The sequence below is a fragment of the Callionymus lyra genome, chromosome 2 (assembly GCF_982586985.1).
Source record: "Callionymus lyra chromosome 2, fCalLyr1.hap1.1, whole genome shotgun sequence".
NCBI lineage: Eukaryota > Metazoa > Chordata > Actinopteri > Syngnathiformes > Callionymidae > Callionymus > Callionymus lyra.
In genome coordinates this window covers 25110965-25132990 of record NC_141819.1, presented here as the reverse complement: position 1 = coordinate 25132990, position 22026 = coordinate 25110965, and the positions used below count along the sequence as shown (strand labels likewise).

General features: G+C 39.5%; 2 protein-coding genes across 2 annotated transcripts; one reads left to right on the top strand and one right to left on the bottom strand.

Moving 5' to 3' along the window:
• Positions 1-295: 295 nt before the first annotated feature.
• Positions 296-5334, bottom strand: dnajb12b (DnaJ heat shock protein family (Hsp40) member B12b). The gene is made up of 8 exons (XM_087782858.1): positions 4985-5334; positions 3469-3643; positions 3245-3390; positions 3002-3175; positions 2860-2930; positions 2683-2792; positions 1497-1669; positions 296-1428 (listed from the first exon to the last, which is right to left on the bottom strand). The coding sequence occupies exons 1-8, from the start codon at positions 5115-5117 to the stop codon at positions 1307-1309; spliced, it is 1104 nt and encodes a 367-aa protein (XP_087638984.1). The 5' UTR covers positions 5118-5334; the 3' UTR covers positions 296-1306.
• A 4407-nt stretch (positions 5335-9741) lies between these two features.
• Positions 9742-18569, top strand: scd (stearoyl-CoA desaturase (delta-9-desaturase)). The gene is made up of 6 exons (XM_087784285.1): positions 9742-10183; positions 10416-10667; positions 12665-12795; positions 13709-13914; positions 14762-14994; positions 16385-18569. Exons 2-6 carry the CDS (start codon positions 10439-10441, stop codon positions 16582-16584), a joined length of 999 nt encoding a protein of 332 aa, XP_087640411.1. The 5' UTR covers positions 9742-10183; positions 10416-10438; the 3' UTR covers positions 16585-18569.
• Positions 18570-22026: the final 3457 nt, after the last annotated feature.

Below are 22026 nucleotides of genomic sequence, written 5' to 3'. Positions count from 1 at the left end.
AATGTGAACTGAGGTAACCTTTCTTAGACAAACCCTGAAACGGACCCAACTATTGACAATAGTGTGTAATAGGCGTGTTGGTCTGACAGCATGAGAGCAGATGCTCCCCGCTGCTGAAACCACAATCAGATGACTGAATAGTCGGTCAGAGAATGTGACACAGCAGTTCCTGCCAGGCACATTCTGCACGTCCACCCTAAAATGTACGTGCGGAAAACTACAGTTCTAATCCTGACACACAAGTGAAAGGAAACCAGTCAGCAGTTTGAAACCAACTCTGAAGTATCGTTTTTATTTCTGTAGGGGAGTAAAAACAAGGTAAAAAACAGCTTTTCACAGTCTCAGTGTTGCACAAATTATAGAAGTAACACAAAGAAGGATTGCACGGCTCTTACTCCCTCAGTGTCGAAGACTAAAAAGAGACAAACAGGACACACTCGGACTCTTTCATCACGACTGCATAGTTTTCAAAAGGTTAAAATGTGCAATTAAACTCCTCCATGACCTCGCAGCCAAAACTCAAGAGGAATCATTCAGTGTTGCATCGATCAGCACCAGAACTTAAGGAAAAGCTACTAACATGGCTTATATATTTGAGAATCAAATATCAAAGGCTACGTCCACATTTCTGCTGCTTAGCTAATCCACTGTAATAACGTTGTAATTAATATCACAGGTTTTACCTTTAAGTTTATAAAGTTATTTTCCCACCGCTTATCTGGGGTTTGGTTGCACAGCCAGTAGCCTCAACAAGGAATGATCCCAGGCCAGTTTGTTCAGCGTTCCCAAAACCAGCTGAGAGACTAGTTCGGCCTTAGATATATAGGGTCAAGTCCATCCGGGAGAGGCTCGGAGTAGAGCCACTGCTACTCTTAGTTGAGAGGAATCAGATGAGGTGGCTCAGGCATCTGATCAGGATGGCTCTCGAATGTCTCGCTGGAGTGTTCAGGGAACGTCCCAACAGTAGGAGACCATGGAGAAGAATCTGGTGGACAGAATCTATCTCTCAGCTGGCGTGGGAATGCCTCGGGGAGCTAACTGGTCAAACTGTCAGATAGATTCAGGGTGTAACTGAATGTCATGCTCCAGTAGAAAACCAAATAGAGAAATTGTTCAAACATTTGAACAGAGAAAAGTGTTTCAAAATAAAAGCGTTACAATGTGGAAGCAGCCTTTTGACACTGATGTGTGACGATGTTTTCCTGCTGTTTAATAATTCAATCTTTAAAGCGAAATGGCGGTGACCTGTTGTACACCTTTTGTCGTCGATTTTTAAAATATTTCTAGCTCGATTGTGAGAGTTTCATCAACCGTGTAACGACGCGATCATCTCGGACAGTTTGGCACAGCTCGGGGTACGGGCCCTCTGCGCCCTTTGGTAGAGGTCACTGTCTCCGAAATAGCGGGCTCTGTACAGCATACCCTCCTCTGCAAGAGACCACACAAAACATGGTGTAAAATAGACGTTATGACAGGAGAGACAAATGTCTGTTTACTTTGCTGTTTCTCTTTCAAGCAGTTGCTGCGGAGGTTTGAGATGAACTCCTCCTCCACCGAGCGCTCCAGGTGCTGCAGATTGGCCCCGGTGTACTCGGAGGAGAACTGATCTCCCACGTAGTACGGAATCTTTAGCTTCTCAGTCAGGCGCTTCTGAGAGTAGCCTGCTGACCTGTGGTCGGACAAGACGTCAAGGTAAGGAGATCTTGTGACTGGATTCAGGGCAAGAATGGCAGATATGCGCCATCTGTCTCGGATCAAGTGACGAGCGCCTCGTGATGAGGAGGACTGGGCTCAGCAAAATAAACAAGGCAGTGGAAAAGGATTTGTTTACACTGGCGACTTGTCAACAGGATGTTGTCAAAACAAATCTAAATTACACGTGACTTTCGATTCATATCATATTGTCTTTAATGACACAAGTTCTGGCCAAGAAACTTTATTAACAGTAATCCTAGTATTTGAGTAGCTTTTATTTTTTTAGTGGGTATTTGATGTTGCTCTAGCTTAAGCTATTATTGGCTGTTTCTTAGAATGGAAATTTAAACAACTAGTTACTGTCTGACATTATGCCCTTATTATATCCTCCTGGTGCATGTAGATACTTTTCTTGGGTTGACAAAGTGGAATCTTCATATATTGATAACTTTTTTAAATATTATATGTCCACAATTTTATGTTCCTTAAGTACTGACAAATGAATATACTCAGTGAGTACAAATACAATATCACAGCTATTGATGAAAGTGGTTCTTACGAAAAAAAGATGGGAAATGTCTAGATATGACTAAATAAATAATCATTTTTATTACTTCCATTACTATTATACAACCTTGTACAGGCAGTAGGTTTCATTTTATGACACTATGTGTTATGTACCCCTTACCTCTTCCCCTATTTTCATATCTGTTGATAAAATAAAGCACCTTTTGGTTTAGTTTTTCTCTCAAATAAAAAAAAACATAATGCTAAATAAGCACTACAGTCTTAGACCCAGTGTTATTAGATTTACAATCAGTTCTTTTTTGCTTAACATAGTCACCCAGAAGATAAGGTTCTCAGCTAGAATTATATTTAAACAATGTTAAGCAAAAACTAATAATTGGAGAAAAAAAAAGAGATTCATTTTTCATTACGTAGTCATTGTTCACACAAATCAAAAATGAGACTATGAGTCATACTCACGGCCTGTAGTTGAGGCTATAGGGGGCGTTGTTGACCATAATCTGACTGAGTGCTGAAACGATTACCAGGATGAGGATAGGAATCACCTGCACAAACAGAGCGAGACCTCCCTGCAACAACAACAACAAAACATATTTAGAAACAAGAGTTACGACCGTCACTGTAACACATGCTTACATCTTGTCGCCGCTCTCTTCTCTCTCGCCTCGGCTGACGCATCCTCCCATTCGCGTACATGTGCTGGGTACCTATGTTATTATTGAAAATATCACTAGAACAGAACGGATTTGTAACGTAGTGGGTTAAGAGGGACACTTACTGGAAGGGTAACCACCTCCAAAGAACATATTAAATAGGTCTTCTGGGGAGATATCCGACTCAAAGTTGTTATTATTGGAGCTATGACTTGAAGGATGCTTCGTCTCCTCTCCACACTTGTCATACATCTGTCTTTTCTTGACGTTGCTGAGAACAGCGTAGGCGTTTCCAATGGCTGCGCACAGAAGCCAGGATATCGAGTTGTTAGTAACACTTACAGCAACATTGTTTAAGTTCAAATGACCTTTAAACGCTTCAGTAGCACCGGGAGCGTGGTTCTTGTCCGGATGAAACCTCAAAGCGAGCTTTCTATACGAACGCTTTAGCTCTTCTTCATTGGTGTCTTTCTGCACGCCCAGGATTTCATAAAAGGTTTTGCATTGTTTTATTCTGTGTAGATAGACATGTTAGGTGTGCAGCAGGTGAATGTAAAAATTGTCTTGTATTAAACATTAAAAAACAAAGCACCTTTTCACAGCATCCAGCTGTTCAGCAGTGTATGGTTTTGGGGTGTCTGAGGATTTATCTTCTGAGCTGGCGGACCCAGAGGTGGTCTGCCGCTGCCGAGGCCCAGACATTCCACCAAAGTCCGAGCCATCTTGTCTGGGTGAAAATCCATTTTTGGCTATGAGTTCCAGCAGTGCTAAAGGAATGATATAAAATATGTACAAATATTTCACATTAATTTTCCTGGCGTCAGTAGTTTACTTTAAAAACTTGATACAACAAGCAGGGCCGGGTCTAGACAGGCATGTATGAGGGCCAGCCACAAATCTTGAGGGGGCATTGTGCTGTTACTTACTTACTTACATGTAAGTTTGAGGGGGCACAACATTTATTTGAGGGGGCCAGGCCCCCTCTTGCCCCAGCCTAGACCCGGCCCTGACAACAAGACATATTGATATATATGGAAGTAAATGTTTGCAATATGACTTTTTTTAAACACTGAATTGCATAAAAAAAACGTCACATTTCCAGCACAGTTCTATGCTTTTTCAATGCATAAATACATTCAATATATAATGTAATGGTAAAAGAGATTCAATGTAAATAAATTAAGTGCAAGAAATCTGGTCAGTGCTAACATTCAGGCCATGGCGTCCAACAAACATGATGGTTGTTACTTCTAAACATGATGGTGTTCCGGATGTTAATTTCTTTTTTTTTTACACCAAATTTCTTTCAATTAATGTTTTACATTACTTTTTTTTTATTATTATTAAATCGTTTACACTGAATATATAATTTACATTGATTTTATTTTTAGGCATTGAATTTTACACTGAATATATTCATGCATCGATGAAAAAATAAATCGCAAAAAATAACTAATGAATCATTTTCAACAAATTCATATTCAAAGTCTGATGCCGCACATTTACTTCCATGGAAATACATTCAGAAATATTGAAGTAAAACTAACAATCAAACTGGACTCAAAGTTGACTCTGGAAACTACACCAGATTTACCAATGAACCATCAAGTGTGTCATAAAGATTTATTACTGACTAACAATCTTTAAAAGGCGTTCATTAGATTTCACATGTGTTTTATCAAGATAACATTGACACAAACTAGTGATGGATCAACACTATCAATAATGACAATGCTGCCAACTCAACATGAAATTTGTATTTATGTATGTATAGAATTCATAAACATTTGCGAAATGTTCTGCTTTCCATTTTGATGATATAAACCAAATGGTAAGGTTTAACTTTCGAGGATACCATAGTGGATGTTGCTTAAATATATTCCCTGCAATATTGCTCGTGCATTCAAGTGTATTTTCTCAGTTATGGCATCAAATAGAATCTGAATATACAGTACATCCATGGGTGATGAGATGTAAAAATGTTGGATGCTAACGCAGGCCCAGGATGAGAGCCCTGCAGCTGGTGATGCTGCAGATGATGCGGCTGCAGCTGCGCCTCCTCTGGACGACGGAGCAGCCGCCATCATCTCTCCATCCTCACGTCTCACCTCCGGCTTTCTCGGTGGGGAACAGTCTCTGGGCCTTCTCCAGGAACCTCCGCGCTTTCTCCGACTCCCCACTACCCAGTGCCGCAGTGGCGATATCGATGCAACGCTCCGCTTCGTCCCTGTTTACTTCCATCGCAGCCACGACCCGGACCGGAAGTAAATAAAGACGCCGGGTGACGTAAGGCGGATGTAGCCTTTACGGTGTAGTTCGTATTTATTCCTCCTCAAATAATGTATGTAAAATTAATGAAACTCCCTTTAATAATTATTTTTAAATTATCACAATTATTTAATGTGACAATAAAGATTTTCCAATGGCATTTATTCAAGAACAAGGGGCTTTGAGTTTGGAGTGTTTTGTACAGTGTAAGAAATGAATAGTGACTGGAAGACCATCGTACCTTAGGTGGAAAAAAAATTATGTTTGAATAACACAAAACAAGCCCTTTATTAAATATTGACATCATGTCATCATCCCACGTGACAAGCTACGCATGCTGCGTATCTATGTGCTATATACAAAATATACAATAAAAACACTCGCATCCCTGAAGGTAAAAAAGTATTCTGTTAAGGATTTGTTTCCTCTGGTGCTTGTTTATAGATTTTGCAGCTCAAAGGTGAAGTGTTGAACAGATACATGAAAGAAAACGTAAATAAACCCCCCCAATAAAACAGTTGCTTATCTCTTATGTTCATTTCAATCATGTAACGACAAAAGAACCAGAGAACCCCTTTTTTAAGAAAAATTATATTGAAATTGAACAAAAATATTTGTTATTGTTTTGTTCTGTATATATTACATCCAGGGTTACATAATGTACAGTTCATGATTTATACTGATTTAATCACATTTTGGACCCACGAAAGGAAAGCCTTGGTCAAAATACATGAATGCTGATGTTGATACAGTGAAATATATACTGTAAAGGTGTTTCAAATAAGATAATAAACAGATGTTAGCAATTATAATGAAACTTCCAATCACGTGATGTGGGAAGGAAGGAATTGAATAAATAATAATCTTAAATCCTGGCATTAAGGCGCTCGTAAAGAAGAAAAAGAAAGCATTTAAGTCAGGTGACCAAGAGGAGCTGAAGAAGGCTGTCCAGAGGGAGCTGAGAAGAAAAATCAGGGAGGGGAAGGACTGCTAAAGGAGGGTAGTTTGGGAAGTTTGGCTGCGATTAGAAACCATGTCTGGTCACCAGAAATGTAACTCTCAGGCAGCAGGAGACCAAACATGGGCAGATAAACTTAATATCTACTTCCGCAGGTTTGAGGATGTATCTGCCCAGCCCCCTGCTGCTCCACCACTCTATTCAACCTACCTTCACCTCCCCCACCACCAAGTGATGTCTCCGCCTACCCTCGGACATCACAGGAAACACTGCCCCCCTACTTCAACTTGACCCCCACACCTCTCCAGGTGAGAAACCAACTGAGGAGAACAAAGAACAGGAAGTCAGCAGGACCAGACGGCTGCTTAGGACATGTTCTGACCAGTTGAGTGGAATCATAGGACATCTGTTCAGCCTGAAACTGGGAAGAGTGCCACTCGTCTGGAGGAAGACCTGTGTTGTACCGTTGCCAAAGACCCAGCACCTGTTACAGATCGATGGCCTTAACATCCCACCTTATGAAGGCCTTGGAGCAGCTGGTCCTCAATCACCTGCGTCCTCTTCCATGGACCTGTTTCAGTTTACGTACCAGCTGGAGTCCCCTGGAAGCCCTGTTAGGATCTAAGCAATGCTTTCAACACCATCAGGTCGGACATCCTGAAGGACAAGCTGGAGCTGCCTGGAGTAGACCCACACCTCACAGGCTGGATCGTGGACTTCCTCACCAACCGTCCACAGTACGTGAGGACCCAGGAATATGTGTCAAAGACTGACTCCTGCAAAAGTTCTCGGGCGACTCCGCCATCGTCGGCCTCATCAAAGACGGGGACGGCCAGTCGTATCGAGGACTTGTCCAGGACTCTGTGGGCTGGTGCCAGGAAAAACAACCCCCAGCAACACAGACAATAGATTTATGAAACAAGAACCAGAACAAAGTGCAATAAAAGAACAAAAATACAAATGACAAAAATCCAAGTATAAAGAACATGGATCAAAGAGAAATAACACAAAGAAAAGGATACAATGATTAACATAGAATATAAATATATTTTCACTCTGCTCCTGCCCCTAAACTCAGAACTATAAAGCCTAATAGTACGAGGAGCGTATGAGTCCCTGAGTCTATTAGTGTTGCATCTGGGGAGGAGCATTCATGCACTCACACTTGGGGGAGCAGCATCACAGAAGAAAGCTGGACAGATTCACAAGGAAGGCCAGCTATGTCCTGGGGTGCCTCCTGGAGTCCGTGGAGGAGGTGTCTGTATGCAGGATACCATCCAAGCTGGCCTCCATGTGGAAACACGTCTCTCACCCTCTCCAAACCACACTCACTGCACTGAAGAGCTCCATCAACGACAGGATGATCCACCCCAGGTGTGTGATGGAGATGATCGCAGGTCCTTCTTCCCTGCTGCTGTGAGACTCCACAACAAAAACTGCACCAGAAAATAACATATATTTTGTAAATATTGTACATTTTGTATATACTGTATACTTGTGAATTAGTAGTTAAAGTATTTTATTCAATATTTTTGTGTGTGCTCTTGCTTGTTGTATTTTTCCCACCTGATGCCGCTGTTAACTAAAGTTTCCCCTTGTGGGGCTAATAAAGATTTTAGACTTTATTTTTATTGTCATTGCACAGAAAACACAGCAGTAAAACTGGAAAGAAAATGTCGTTGCTTGGCAACCGTTAAAAAACACAGCAGAGTGAATGTATATATAAAAAGTATAAACATTAATATTAATAAGTTAAAAATAGTTCAATATAGTATAAACAGAATAAATAAATAACGTTTTAAATATTGCATATAATAATTAATGTATATCAAAGTATAAATATAAATGAGTTAAATAATAATAATGAATAAAGGAAATCTAATCTAATAGAAAATGGATGTTTTTTTGTTATGATATGTTTTCATGGTATCGTGTTTTCTAATAAATAAACACCACGATGTGAGGGCAGATTTAGCCCCCAAAATATAAAACGTTTTCACGTATTGAGCTTCATGTTTGCTATTAAGATAAATTATTATACATGGTTTGGTAAACATTCAATGGCGCTCAATCTCCTTATAAACCAACTTCTTAACCATTCGTCCACCAGATGGAGACACTGTTCTTACATTGAGTTTAATACGTGGAGCTATTAACCGAAGTCCAGAATAATGTAATCTTTATGGCTTCATTTGCAACCGACTCGCTCCAATCTCATTTAAATTAAATGTTTTTGGTTTAATTTAAAGTTATTTTTCAAGTATTTTTAACTTCGCTTGAAAGACTGTTGGAATTTGGCACGTATATGATGAAACAAGGCTTCTATTCCTGACGTTGGTGACGAAATGATGACACATACCTGCTTTGTGACACTGTTTTCTAAAGGAATTGCTTTGTGCATAGCGGTCCAACACATTCACCTCAGTGCAATAGTCATGAACATAAACGTAATCTGCACGTGTATTGACTCAGACATTTAGTAGAACAATTAAAGCAGGCAATTACAATACAAAAAATGACCTTATCTCATATTGTGACACTTCATTTATGCTTGTGGTTTTATTTAGTGATGCAATGTCAGATTAAAAAGCAAAAATCAAGATTAAAATAGGACGATTTACGTTTTTAAGTGTTGTTCACCATTGGATAAAAATATGATCCATGGAACTAATCTAAAGAACTTTCATATGCTGGCCCACAATGATTTTTTATTTTTTAAAGATGTGGATGCTAAACAACAAGATAGAAGATGTAAATTGTAAAATAAAAGTTCTCAACAAAGAGACAACATAAATCCAACTCTGTGTTCAGACTTGATACAGAAATTGCCTCAGGCCTCGGTATCCACCCTGAGGAATTACATAATCCAACAGAAAACTCATAACTCGATCTAGTAACGTGATCGTTTCTTTTTTCATTGTGACTGGTTAGATCAGGAAATCAAATCAAACCCAACATGTTTTTGTGGGTGAACATCTGAGCCCTTCACCACATCCATTAGGGCAGAGACCAGCCAACGATCTCAGTTTCGAACCTACCTTCTGCATTTTCTGCCATTTCTTCTGGCTTTTAAAGTGGGCATGAGTGAGTGTTGTTTTGTAATGCAAGCAGTTCTAATATTGTCAGAAAGTAGTTTTGCATCCAAATCACAAGCTACCTGTGCTTGTTTGCAAAACTGTTTCTTAAAAAAAAAAAAAAAAGGAAAAATGTTTTATAATTGTAGCTGCAATACGGGAAGTTTTGAATCATAAAACGATAAGTAAGTAAATCATTGATATAATAAAGTGGCTAAATAAATCATTGTAACCATTATTACTAGTATTAATATTACAAAATGAAAGGGGCACCCTATACACGTTTCTATTGTTAGTAAGTAAGTAATTTTTATTTATAGAGCTCTTTTCCAGGTCACAAAGCGCTTTAAAACAACCCACCATAAAATATATACTTAAAAGATCAAGATAACTCTGAGAACAACACATTGTCTTGTCATAAAACAGATGTGCAAAAAAGGAGAAAAGATTAAGGACAGATAAGTTAAGCCCACATTACACAACAGATTCACACTTTAAAGTAAGATTAATTTAGAGAGATTTGGTCATTTACTGACCGGTATTCACAGAAAGTGACCAAAACTATATCAAAACTATATACCATTTGGAACTATTGGTTTGTTCGCACTTTTGACATGGAGTAAACCTGAAACTTAGGGTAATTTTTGGTCAACGACAGAATCGCACCACCAGTGCTATTGCAAAAAAAAATGGCTCGATTCCTGACCAAAAAATATTGAAACTTGATCGAGTCTAGACAGCGGCTCGGAGGTAAATATACATCTGGCACGTCGCATAGAAAAGGTGAACAGCAGATAAAGATTGAACCAATCAGACGCGACCAAGTGGGCGGTATCTTCGCAGCGATTGGTCCGCCGCTGGTTCAGGCACCTCTAGTTCCAGCTCTCATTGATGCGTTGATGCGGACTGTCACTCTCTCTTTTCCGCTCACTGTAGTTTTGGGTTTGGCTTGAGTCGCTGCATCGTAGCGCCGACACCTCTTTTCAAAACTACCAGTCACCGGTGAGGTAAGTTCCCTTTTTAAATCTCTTTTTTTTTAAATAAAACATCTTCGTTACGCAACGCCGCGAATGTCAGCTAGAAGTCAAGCATCACCGTTTTTTTTTTCACCATCTTCCTCGTCCATGCTAGCTAGCTATAGCCGCGGCGCAACCAAAAAATGAATCATTTTAACAAATTCATTTCTAAAAAAAAATGGCTGACTTCTTTTTTTCTCCCCCCCTTGTTTTTCCACCACAGCATCCCCGCATATTTTTGCTAGCATGACGGAGGCGGAGGAGCAGAAGCAACACAAGCAGCCCGCGAATGGGACTGTTCTTCCGGAGGCCCCCAGAGAAGATGTGTTCGATCACACGTACAAGGCGAAAGAGGGCCCCCAACCCGCCAAGAGCATCGTGTGGAAGAACGTCATATTGATGTCCGTCCTGCATATAGGAGCCGCGTACGGCGCCTGCCTCATCCCGACAGCATCTCCCCTGACCTGGCTGTGGTGTAAGTTCATCTACCTGTTAACATGGCGGTCCACTGTTGCACACCATCAGTCAAAAGACGTGCGTGAGAAGCACATACAAATACTGCTCTGTTCGCGTTGAGTGCGTGGGGTTCTCTTTTTTTTTTATCGCTTATACAACATTGAATTAACATTGCAAAAGATCGCGGTTTAAAAACGATATATTTTTTTAATAGACACACAAAAAGTAATATTTCGAATATCACAAAAATCGTACCATTTGCAAATGTTTTTATTAATATAATTTTTTTTATAACTGCGTGGCACGGTGAACTTTAGAAAGTACGTATCGTTTAAGGTCAACAATTGGAACGTTCTTGTTTGTGAGCGATAACAAAGTGAGATCAAAGAAGCAAACCTCATCTATAAAGACGAGTTACGAGTCACTTTGATCTTAGTGACGTCATAGTCACGGTTGTTTTGCCAATAACATCAACTCGAGATGCATTTTAATTCAAGTTAAATCCGTGTATTTTTTTGACTCGCATGTCAAGTTCAATATTCTAGACTAATCTAATCCAACGATTTAGAATGTTGTGTCTTATTTAATGAATAATTTCCTAAACTGGGAAACTACGGTGTGTCAAAGGTACACAGTACAAGCCGGCTGCATAAAAACAGAGGATAATGTTAAACAAAGTCGGCTTGTAAATAGAGTTTAAAACATACATGTTGTTCTAGAACAGTTACCGAGTGTTGCATAACCATTATTCTGGACAGTGTCTTTGTATATTCTTTCTTTTTTGATTTCACCATCAGACCTGCAAGTTTAAATAAGAATAAGTCTGGTTAGATAGATAAACTTTCAGTCCTGTGTGTGATAAAGTCAGGATCGTTCATGATGGAAATGTTTAAAAAAGAAAATTATTATATTGGATGGTACAATATGATCCACTGTCATGAAGGGAACGACTCAAGTAGTATTTCTGGTTAACAAGTCTTGTTTGCCTTGAGACTTATTTTATTGCTCTTGCCTTCAATCTTTTAAACATGAGCTGGATTCTATTATAAACTAGTTTTGCAGGTTAGTGTTTTAACACGTTTAAACCAGGGGGGAATGAAGTGTGTTTTTTACACAACCTTCTTCTTAACCACTACATTTTATTTAAATTTTTCCATTTGAGAATTGTTCCCAGAGTTTTAGTTTTGGCTCTTCTTATCCTACTCTAGGCCCTAAGACATGCTTTATTTGCTTACAAATGACATCATAGTATAATGACTTGATAAACAGTTGAGTTTCTCATGATGTAACTCGTAATATTGTGTCACTCAATGACATAAATCAAGTAGAAATATGAAGACTATTGAAGTGTATAATTATCTATCTTGTGACTTGTATGTTACAGGGCTTTCCACGAACATTAAAAAAAGGTATCTTAGACGAGCCCTTTGGCAAAATCAGTTGAACATTCATGTTATGAATATTTTGGGTTTAAATCTTCCAGACCTTTTTCTGTATGTTAATGCTAATTTGACCTCAATACAGTTGAGATTTGAGAGTAAGGATTAAATAAATGTACCACCATTTAACTTCTGATTTGAATACTGTGCCCACCACTGCGACTGAGTGACGAGAGCCTGATCCTCCCAGTTGTTGCCATGGACGGGGATTATAGATCAGCCAGTGTGTCATTTAGAGATTTAATGTCCCTGCATGCATTGTCAAAGGGAAAAGTGTTCACTGCTCGCCTGGTGGGGAAATCTAAAAAAGGAAAAATGGCCGTGCGATACTGTAAAATGTATCAAGTCACTCCACACCCAGGATCAGAGAGGTGGCACATGTTTGGTGGAGAACTTGTGATCTAACATCATCGCGTCGTGTGATGATTGTCACGGTTTTGTGTAACTCATGTTAAATAGGTTTAATCGCACTAGAGCATGTTTTATCTCTCGGAATAACACTTGTGTGGTTGCAATATTTTTTTGCAATTTTCATTATCTTATATTTTATCTTTTGATCTTATCTGTTTCTCCACAGCCATTTTCTGTTTTTTGATAAGTGCTTTAGGAATCACCGCAGGTGCTCACCGTCTGTGGAGTCACAGGTCCTACAAGGCCTCGTTACCCCTACGGATCTTCCTGGGTGTCGCGAACTCCATGGCTTTTCAGGTGATGACGCATCCATCTATCGTGATGAGATTAGATGTGATTTAACTGATTGTACTGCTTGAAATGTAGATGATGCACTTCTTTAGTGACGGGTCCAAATGTACAAAATCACAATCTTTACAGCTCAGAGATGAAGTGAATTGTTTGTGCAAAGAAAGCACTTTTCAAATGCATTAGTGCCGTTAATACTTCTGTACAATTACGATCATGTTGTTGAGCTCCCACAAAACGGATACACAAAACACCACTCAATGGAAGCAAATCTTTTATTTTTCCATTCTGCGTTTCAACTTGCTTAAACACATACGCATTTATGCAGGCACAAACACACACATGGTAGACAATGAAAACAACCAAAAGTGATGACTCAGCTCTCACATGACTATAAACTGGTGACATGAATTAGGAGAGGTCTACGGTGTCATTACAACAGGTTTGATGCTTTAGTTGTGTAGACGTGAGAACAACTTGTTCATCTTGTAACCATTGTGTAGGGAAAAAATTAGGTAATTCATTTAAAGGGCAACTAATCCAAAATCCAACTCTCCTGACTTTCTCGTGTTTCAAATAGAGTCCAAGATCTATTTAAGACACACTTAAATCAACACATTAGTTGAACTTTAAGATATTTTCAACAGCTTTGTGTGTATTGTTTGGGGTTCTTTTGGAAAAGGAAACATCTGTGGTTGATTAATAGTACACCATATATAAATATTTAAACTCTTTTGTGAATTTCATTCTCTCGCAGGAGTGCTGCCTTTTCTTACTGGTAAACTGTAGTATTATGTAACGAGGAACTATTGGTCCTTTTTAAAAAGCAATGTTTTCATCATAAGAAGCAGAAATGCTCTTGTTTTCCACACCTGTTGCTCCGACTTCGGTGTCTTATCTCTGTCTCCGTTGGATCCCACAGAACGACATCTTCGAGTGGGCCAGAGACCACAGGGTGCACCACAAATACTCAGAGACCGACGCGGACCCTCACAACGCCGTGCGTGGCTTTTTCTTCTCTCACATCGGTTGGCTGCTCGTGCGCAAACACCCCGAGGTCATCGAGAAGGGTCGCAAGCTGGAACTGGCTGACCTGCAGAGTGACAAAGTTGTAATGTTTCAGAGGAAGTAAGTAATCCACACACTTTGTTCGGAGTCTATGTGACGACCTGAACTTTAGATTTCTGTGCAGAGTCGACCACATGTTTACGTCATACTTTGTCAATCTGATTAAATGAATGATTCAAGATAAGATTTTGGCTCCGGTTCATCTGGTGAACAGGTGTGTCTTGCTGGTTGACTGAATTGGTGTCACTTGTTACTCACTTTGGTGGAAATAAATAATATTTCTTCTTTTCTAATCTCTTTGGTTAGTAATATTTGCTCCAAGATAATACTAACACAAGAATCTTTTGTTTAACAAAAAAAACTAATTTTGCTTGCTTACTTTTCAATGTTTGTGTAATAATCTGTACATTTACTTAAAAAAATACATGGGAAATGTACATGGACATGAAAAGAAAGTCAAATGAGATTTTCCTTTTCTTTAAAAATAATAAAATAACCATGTGAACAGAAAAAAAAAATCAAACGAAGGAAGAAACGGATGACAATGGATTTTTTTCATAGTACATGGAGTTCACATTATTTATTGCAAAAACAAAAGGACAGTCTATGAGGATTTTACATACGTTTTAAATTTAGCTATGATGAATTGTGAAAAGGTTTCGGTGTATTGTGTTGTACATAATGTGTAAATTCTACCAAAACTACAAACTGTGTTTTGTCTGTGCGTCTCTTGTCAAGAGACAGAGGAAAAGCAAGTCACCCCTCGATCAAACAAACCCCTGTTTGAAAGGGCAAGTCGCAGCTAACAAATGATTCAACTGTAGGGCCCACAGTGACTAAGCTCTAGTTTATTAAAAGCCACACTTTCATCCGATGCATCTCTGACTCCCTCTCTCCTTCTCCTCAGATACTACAAGATGACCGTGCTGCTCATGTGCTTCTTCGTCCCGATGTCTGTGCCTTGGTACTTCTGGGGCGAGTCTCTGTGGGTGGCTTACTTTGTCCCGACCGTCCTGAGGTACACGCTGGTGCTCAACGCCACCTGGCTGGTCAACAGCGCCGCCCACATGTGGGGGAACCGACCCTATGACTCTGGCATCAACCCGCGAGAGAACAAGTTTGTCACCTTCAGTGCGATAGGTAAGAAGAATGAGACACGAAGCAGACGAGACGAGCGATTAGATTCCAGATTCTTGAATGCATGTTGTCATCTGATAAAAACAGTCCTTTTGGCATATTCTCTTAAAGGGATAGTTCACCCAAACTTCACTCGTTTTCTACTCGGTGTCGGGTCGACTGAGGGTCGGGAACAGTTTCAGAGGAATCCTTTTCCTTTTTAGAGCTGCGAGCAGCAAGCTGGGGCTCACTTTGGTTGGCCCAAGAGACAAACATGGAAATACTTCCATACCTTTCGTCTGTCATGTCACTCTTGTATTTAAGCCCCAGCATGACCAATATTTTAAGTAGCTTCCTATACAAACAAGCTTGAAATATAGACTTACTAGCTGAAAACAAACAAAAAAACATTTTTAATTAAAGATGCAAAGGCCATGTTGTTAAGCTAAAATATCTTATCGTGACTTTCCCATGCTTACATTACCTTTTAAAAGGGTGCCAGCATCGTCCCAGGCTTTCACTTGCTTAATATTGTATAATTTAGTTTATGCCCGTACTTGGAATGAGACAAAGAACAGACAGTGGCTTTTATAGATGTAGATTTAATTTATTTCTAAGCACGTTCTCATGTTGGAGCTTCAATACATGATGGACAGTATAGACGTACAGTACGGAGGTATATGGATGTTATTGTGTCTTTTGGGATGTTTGCTGTCCTGATAAGGACACTCATTATTGCCGGCGACTCCAAAAACACACAGATTACTCAGAAACCCAACCCTTAGTGGATAGCAGGGGGATTAGAAAATGAGAATTGAAAGAAGTTTTTTTGAACTATCACAGGCTTCTACAAATATTTGCCTTTTTAATTCCCCATTTTCTTTCCTATTGCTTTCTTGTTTTATTGCACTGTTGTTATTGTACCATTATATGTTGCTTATTTTTCATTCATGATCATTGTCTTGTGATGAAAGTCACATTCTCTGCTGCAAAGCATGTTCCGCTGCAACACTGTTGGAGAAGAAAATATTAATTTCTCTATCCACACTTGAAGAAATAATTCAGTTTGCTAGACTGAGAGCCATGCCCTCAATCTCTGAGATCCTCATCCTTGACACTTCACACTGAGGAGTCAAATGACAGAGAGTTTTAAATCCAGCTTCCTCTTAATTCATTTAAGATTATTCTTTATCTAGACAAGATAAAACATGGACAGGAAATCCTACCGCTTATCATGAAGTATATGATTTATTTATAAACCGTTGAAACTATCGCCGACGATCATCACTGAGACGGTTGAATGAGAACCGCAGCAAAGGATGGAATTTCTTTTGTTATTTTCTTACCTTTAATACCTTAACCAAGCAAAATCTGGGCCGGACCACCATCCGCTGACCTCCACTGTGTTCTGCAGGCGAAGGCTTCCACAACTACCACCACACGTTCCCCTTCGACTACGCCACCAGCGAGTTCGGCTGTAAGCTCAACTTCACCACCTGCTTCATCGACACCATGTGCTACCTGGGTCTGGCCACGGACCGCAAGAAAGTGTCCCGCGAGCTAGCCATGGCCCGAGCGAAGCGCACCGGCGACGGCAGCCACCAGAGTGGCTAAGGCGACCGACGACAACCCCGCAGGCGAAACAGACGGAATCTGAAAGCGACGCCTCACGGTCTTACGACAGCTATACGTTTTTCATCCTGGGAGGATCCGAGCGGGAGCCTCGACCACATTTTGCTTGTTTTTGTGGGTTTTTTTGTAGCTGTAACTTGTCCAAGATGGGTTTCAAATAACCACATGTTTTGCTCTAGGCCTTCAGATGCAGAAGGTTTTCGCAAAGATGTTTTCTAGATTTGAAGTAGATTTCATTTTCGAAAAGTCAACTTCATTCTCAGATGTTTGGCCACATTGGTGTGAATTTTCCATGCGAGTTGTAGCCAAATCTTTTTTTTTCTTTTCTGTACAAGTAGACTATTATTCCGAAGACGTGGAGCGCTTGACGATTGGAGAGACTGGTGCCTGAATTTGCAGTTTACAGAGAGAGACTTCTGATATAAATTAACAAATCAATGTTTTTGGAGATTAATGAGACGATGCACTCGATGGCGTGCGAGGGAAGCTGGACCTTTACGACTGCCGTGCGACACCAAATATGTGCCGGAAGTTAAAAAAGAAAAAGAGATCATATGTTGAAGGCGCTTTCACAGGTTGTAGTTCGTAGCCAAACCTGGAATTATATTGAACCACAAATGTGTCAAATCGTGTGAAGTTAAACTAATAAGCTACTTAGACCAAAAAGAAAAAACGACTTCAAGACCAAAAGGTAGATTGTTAAAATAATGCGAGAGAATTCATTGGCTCTTGAGTGTTGGTTGATAATATTGAAACATTCCCTGTTATTTATTGTGTCCTCAACATGCTTCTGTAATCTACACCAGTTGATTATAATGTGGCCTTTGAGAATAAAACAGTAGATGCAGACCTGCTTCTTATCTCTTACCTAATGATGGAATTATTGTGACTACATGTTGCTCTCAATGATGTTCACCATATTGAAAGTGAAGGATCGTGTCGACACCAGCTGACTTTTGAGGCACATGTATCGAAATGACATCATCTTGAGCGACTATTTCCAAGTGTAGTTTGACTCCTATGACCTTGTGAAAGCGCCCGCACTTTCTTGAGCAAGCTTTTTCTCAAAGATGAACAACTGCCAAATTATTATGCTTTCCACCCTAAAAGAAAAAAAGAAGAGTACATACGACTGGTGCAGCAGCGAGTCATCTGATGATACAACATCCAAGAATGATTTGTGTTGTAGGTGTGAAGTGTTGCATCTATTTTTGTGCGCCGGCAGAGCTGTTGCTGTGGCAATACAAGGTCTCGCTCCCTTCCACGTGTCGTGCCCATCAGTGTGTACTTGTTTTAATTTGTGTGTGGAATGCTTAAATTATTTATGTATTTATCTCTTATTATTGAACTCGAAAAAACAGAGGAGCTCTAAACCAGAAGCCGTTTTTCTACAATCTTGGCCGACTATTAATCGTTTTATCCCGGGGAGACAAAAAAAAGTCAGGATCCTACCTAATGCCTTATGACTTGCATCCATTCCGGATCCTCAACCTTCTTATCAGTTTAGACACAAAAAAAAAAGAAAAAGGTTCAAGTCCCCCGACTTCACAAATCCGGCCGAAAAAAAAAAAAGTCCATGTTTACAAACCCGAAAAGCACTCGACGTAGTAATTATGCATTTTGCAGGTAGTAGCACGAGGCTCGGAACACGAGTCTCGTATCAGGTGCCAACTGTCAAACAACGGTGCCGTCACGAGGAAGGTCCGCCGTGACAAGAAAAGAGCCAAAGTCCACCCGGTTTTTCTCCCGACTGAAGCAGGAGCAGAATGTTGTCGCTCTGAATTTTATGTCGAATCTTTAACAGCTCAAATAATCTCTAATAAAAAAATCACACTATTTTCAACACAGATTTTCGATGAAGACTTGTACCGCTTGTACCACTGTACCATGTCTCGGTTGCTGACACCACACTGTACCGCTGCTTTTTTCATGTGTATGGACAAACGTTTAAAAAAAGATTAATTGGACTCTTGCTTTCAACTTCATTTCTAGGTGGCTCGGTGTGTTTGTTAGTCACAATCACACTCTTTGAATCAGAACATAGTCTTCTTACCAGAGAATAAGCGCGATAGATGTTTAACTTCAAGATGCATAGTTAAGGTGTGGCCAACAGAGAATCTGACGAATGCAGATAAGTCTGCTTTTCATGCCGCCTTGAAGAAAATTGTGGATCTGAGATGTTTGTCAAAGGTCATGCATTTTAAACTTTAGATAATTTGATCCAATCAGCCTGAGATGGGCGTAACATTCTCTTGGTAGGTTTTGTTATTTTTCCTCTAGAGTTATAGAGAATGTCTCGAAACTGATTTGCTGACAAGATTTTTTATAACCAGCATCTCCTGGTGTTGCTGCTGGATAACAAGTCTGCGAACTGGTTTGCGATGATTACTAGACACATGTTATGATGAGAAACCAAGACTTAATCTTTCAACACCTCGAACATTGTAAAGAACCCACTACACACGTTTTTAACAGCAAGGTAAAGAAAAACTAGGAAGGGCACAACAAGAAAAACAACACTGTCAGCAGAAAAATGATGTACAGGTACATCTCATTTTTTGTCACTCATTTCATGATGAATGTGAAACCCATACATTATATAGATTCATTACACGTAAACAACAAACTACAAGTGAAACATTTCAAACATTTATTTCTTAAAATGTGGATGATTGTGGCTTATAGATGATGAAAACCCTAAATTCAGTGTCTCAGAAAATCTGAATATTACATAAGTGAAAATGAAAACAAGGATATTTTAAACAGAAATGTAAGGGTTTTTGGGTTTTCATTATTTATAAGCCACAATCATCAACATTTCAAGGAATAAATGTTGGAAATGTTTTACTCTATGTGTAATGAAACTATATCATATATATGAGTTTCACATTCTGAAATGAGTAACAAAAAATATTGAACTTTTTCTTGATATTCTCATTTTTCAAGATGTACCTGTATATATAAAAAGGAATGCCCAAAAAAACGTGATGTTCTTTACATCTTCTTAGAAAGAAAAACGCCTACGTATTTCCTGTAGTTATAGGTTGTTGTCAATATCAGCTCTTTCTAATTGAAACGATGCACAATCCAAAAGTTTTTAAAAAGCTTCTCCAGTGTACATTGACTTTCAAGTTGTTGCTAAAAGTAAAACTACAAGAATGAAGTCTTCTCTAAGAGTAGAAACACTGCTTGATAATCTTCTGGAGACGACTCCATGAAACCATCGGTGAAATGTTCCGGGCTGGAATCATAAGAAGAACCCACATGAGACCTGTAAGTAAATACATGAGAACATACTGGATTATTTATGTAAAGAAAATGTTTCAGACTTTCAAGTTCTCATAGAATATCCTGGGTTGCTTGATTAAAGTTCTTATTTTTTCTGCTGAGTTATATAATAATATAATGTACTGAATAGACTTTAACCCCCCAAATCATCTCATATTCTTAAGGTATTTGCTCAATTGAATCTTATAGGCCTTATATTTGCACAAGTGTGTACATTATTAAAACTTTTGTTGGATATTCATTTAAATGAAGATAAGAAAGTCCTTAAATTGCACTTTTACAATATTTACATTTTTCTTCCTTTGTGAAATGTGGCTTAACAAGTGTTGTATGAGGCAGTTTGGAAATTAAACCATCTTCCAGGTGACACTTCACAAGGTGACTAGTGTGTTACATTATTTAAGGAGATGACAGAGAGTCAGATTAAACAAAAATTATATATAATTGTGTTGCTTGTTTCACAAATGTGCTTGAAATAGGCTTCGCTGGAGTCAATTTCTACTTGCAAGAGGTGGAGGTTTGATGCGAGACACGGCTTTACTTTTGGCTTCTTGCATTGATTTTGTCAACCATCTCCCAAGTGGGCGTCATAAAATGTTGACCCTGCATTTCATCATCACCGCCCCCCCGAGGTTTCTGAGGAGAGGGAAGTGTTCTCTGCTTTGATGGTGCTGCTGCTCCATCCAACATTGTCTGAGGATTTAAAAAAATGGATGGAAGGATGGATGGATGGATGGATGGATGGATGGATGGATGGATGGATGGATGGATGGATGGATGGATGGATGGATGGATGGATGGATGGATGGATGGATGGATGGCAGGATGCTAAATGGATGCTGGATGTATGGATGGATATTTAGATGGATGCAGGGTGCTAGATGATGGATGGTAGATGCTGTTTGTATGGATGGATGGATAGATGGATGCTGAATGGATGGAAGTGTGGATGGATGGATGGAAGGATGGATGGATGCTGTATGGATGGATGGATGGATGGATGGATGGATGGATGGATGGATGGATGGATGCTGTATAGATGGATGGATAGATACTGGATGGATGGATAGATGGAAGGATAGATGGATGGATGGATGCTGTATGGATGGATGCTATATGGGAGGATGGGTGAATGGATGGATGGATGGATGGATGGTTGGATGGATGGATGCTGTATAGATGGATGGATAGATACTGGATGGATGGATAGATGGAAGGATAGATGGATGGATGGATGCTGTATGGATGGATGCTATATGGGAGGATGGGTGGATGGATGGATGGATGGATGGATGGATGGATGTGTGGATGGATGGATGGAAGGATGGATGGATGCTGTATGGGAGGATGGGTGGGTGGATAGATTGATTCTGTATGGATGTATGTTGTATGGGAGGATGGATGGATGGATGGATGGATGGATGGATGGATGGATGGATGGATGGATGGATGGTTGGATGGATGGATGCTGTATAGATGGATGGATAGATACTGGATTGATGGTTGCTGTATGGGAGGATGGATGGATGGATAGATGGATGGATGGATGGATGGATGGATGAATAAATGATGGATGAGTGAATGATGTATAGATGAACAGCTAGATTAATAGATGGATGGATGGATAAATGGATGGATGGATGGATGGATATCTCTGTCGATCACAAGATGGTTTAACTAGTATTTACAAATACTACTATATATATTTCATACATTCAAAGCTGTGAGTCACCAGTGGTTTATCAGCTGATAATAACCATGTGCAGCGACAACATCTTTACACTGTTTTCCCCCTGATTTGAGCGAGTATTTGCTCATCCCTCTGATAACAGTGACCTGCTGATAGCGGCGGCTGCTGATAAGAGACTGTAAATAAATAAAGGTCAATAAGTGGAAGTGTCCCGTGAACCAGCCATTAACGCACGACTCATCGATTCATTGCGTACAAATGTGGAAACACACAAATATATCTTAACACACACACACCAATTTAAAACCGTAACGTTATTGTCACAAAAGGTTGAGCAGCAATAATAATAATTATAAATACATTTAAAAAAAAGGTTGATTAACAAAATTAAAACGAGTAAAGCAATGAGTTAAAATAATACTTTTTAATAGAATTTTGTCATAAAC

Coding starts and splice junctions, on each gene's coding strand:
- dnajb12b (XM_087782858.1), bottom strand. CDS start 5,117: ATGGAAGTAAACAGGGACGAAGCGGAGCGTTGCATCGATATCGCCACT. Junction 3,176..3,244: donor TGCTACTGAAGCGTTTAAAG/GTCATTTGAACT, acceptor TTCTGTGCGCAG/CCATTGGAAACGCCTACGCT. Junction 1,429..1,496: donor CTTGAAAGAGAAACAGCAAA/GTAAACAGACAT, acceptor GGTCTCTTGCAG/AGGAGGGTATGCTGTACAGA.
- scd (XM_087784285.1), top strand. CDS start 10,439: ATGACGGAGGCGGAGGAGCAGAAGCAACACAAGCAGCCCGCGAATGGG. Junction 13,915..14,761: donor GTTGTAATGTTTCAGAGGAA/GTAAGTAATCCA, acceptor CCTTCTCCTCAG/ATACTACAAGATGACCGTGC. Junction 14,995..16,384: donor TGTCACCTTCAGTGCGATAG/GTAAGAAGAATG, acceptor TGTGTTCTGCAG/GCGAAGGCTTCCACAACTAC.